Below are 1675 nucleotides of genomic sequence, written 5' to 3'. Positions count from 1 at the left end.
TTACATGTGGTATTGAATTTTTCTTACTTTACCGATACCATAAAGAGCTACGGCGAGGTTGTCACTTGTGTCTACACATAAGCCCCATGGACCGGTTATGTACCAGTTGTCAATGCAGCGGAGGAACTGTCCGTCCTGATCCAGGATGTGGATTCCTCGGAAGAAAAAGCTCCAGTCTGATATCAGGATCCGACACTGGCTGTCGGTAGTGATGCCATATGGTTTAATTGATCCCCTGAAGGGAGGACCATTGAAGGTAAATCGGAGTGCCCCGCCCTGATTGACAACCACTACTGCACAGGCTTTATTATCGGACACACAGATATCTAGGTTCCTGTTCTCACTTATGTATTTGATGTCACCAGATGAAAAGAGAGGTTGTTCTTTGTCATCATACTGTATACTTTGTTTTTCTATTGCGCCGGAGTAACGCACAACTTTTGCTTGTTTACCATCATCACTGTCAATAACAACCAAAAGGTCACCAGAGACGGTACTGCAGACAAATGAAGGTTTCCACCCTTGTATTTTGATTACAACCTCAATGTTTGTATCTTTCACTATGTTAACAGTTCTCTCCTTCTTATCAGTGTAAACTAGATCCCCACTCCTTGTCACTGCTATGTCCTGTGGATAATTTCCTGACTTTGTTTGGACTGACTTCAGTAGTTCCCCCTGTATGTTGTGAAGACTCATGATTTTGTCCGCGCCACAGGTCCATATATTTTCATCACCAAGACAGGACACAGAAGATAAGGGAAAGAAAAACCCCAATTTGGTCTTTATATCAGCAATGATCCGTGGTTCATCAACTAGCGGTCTGTCCGGAGGAGAAGATTCAGCACCAGGAGAATCCGATGTGTCGCCTTGCTCTTCTGATATGATGGATAACCCCGACAAAGGACTAAACTGTTGATTAAGCTGTTTTCTGTTGATATCCTGAGGCGTAAAACTTGGTAAGAGAATTGTGAGTTTAGGAGGCAATCTTCTGAATTCAGCATTTCTTGATTTGTAGGCAGAGATAAGATTGACGTCATTGGAGTTCAGTAACTTTTTCAGATCGGCAATGCTCTGTTTGATTTCAGAAAGGCTATGTGTGATTTCATTTTTATGTTTAGTTAACATAGCATGATGTTTTGTGTCCATTTCATCAAGATCCGATTTACGTTTCTTAAAAATGGCGTCTATTTCTTTATGCAAGGCCTCTGTATGTTTGCTGAGTGCTGCTTTTATGTCTTGGGAGTTTTTCTGCATATCGGCTATCTGAAGTGGGATGTTTGATACAATCTCTTGATATTTAGGATAGATACCTCTTTCCAATTCTTTTAGATCTTTTGCTAGGACTTGTTTTCGGCTTTCAAGATTTTTCTTTATATCCACAAATACATGTCCTCGATGCTCTTCAGAAGAAACACACTGTATGCAAATAGGAATGTCACATTGTTCACAATGAAGTTCATATTGTTTAGTGGAATGTTTATGGCACTTTCCGTAAGACCCCCTATTTCCAAATGGCACCACACTGTGTTCTTTGGATAGATCGGAGATATGTTCCCCCACACAGGCTCTACAAAGATGCTTGTGACAAATGTCACAGTGCATAGGGGGGCCCGGGGTTTCACAGAGATGACACCGTAATACGTCCTGGGCCCAGCTTTGGGAGTTCATGGCAAGG

General features: G+C 41.9%; 1 protein-coding gene across 1 annotated transcript; it reads right to left on the bottom strand.

The window, feature by feature from the left end:
- Positions 1–1675, bottom strand: LOC128161081 (uncharacterized). Its single transcript, XM_052824327.1, has one exon. The coding sequence runs from the start codon at positions 1666–1668 to the stop codon at positions 1–3; it is 1668 nt and encodes a 555-aa protein (XP_052680287.1). The 5' UTR covers positions 1669–1675.

Source organism: Crassostrea angulata, chromosome 8 (assembly GCF_025612915.1).
Source record: "Crassostrea angulata isolate pt1a10 chromosome 8, ASM2561291v2, whole genome shotgun sequence".
In the NCBI taxonomy this organism is placed as follows: domain Eukaryota; kingdom Metazoa; phylum Mollusca; class Bivalvia; order Ostreida; family Ostreidae; genus Magallana; species Magallana angulata.
Note: the sequence above shows the minus strand (reverse complement) of the source record. Positions and strands in the feature narration are given on the sequence as shown.

Coding starts and splice junctions, on each gene's coding strand:
- LOC128161081 (XM_052824327.1), bottom strand. CDS start 1,668: ATGAACTCCCAAAGCTGGGCCCAGGACGTATTACGGTGTCATCTCTGT.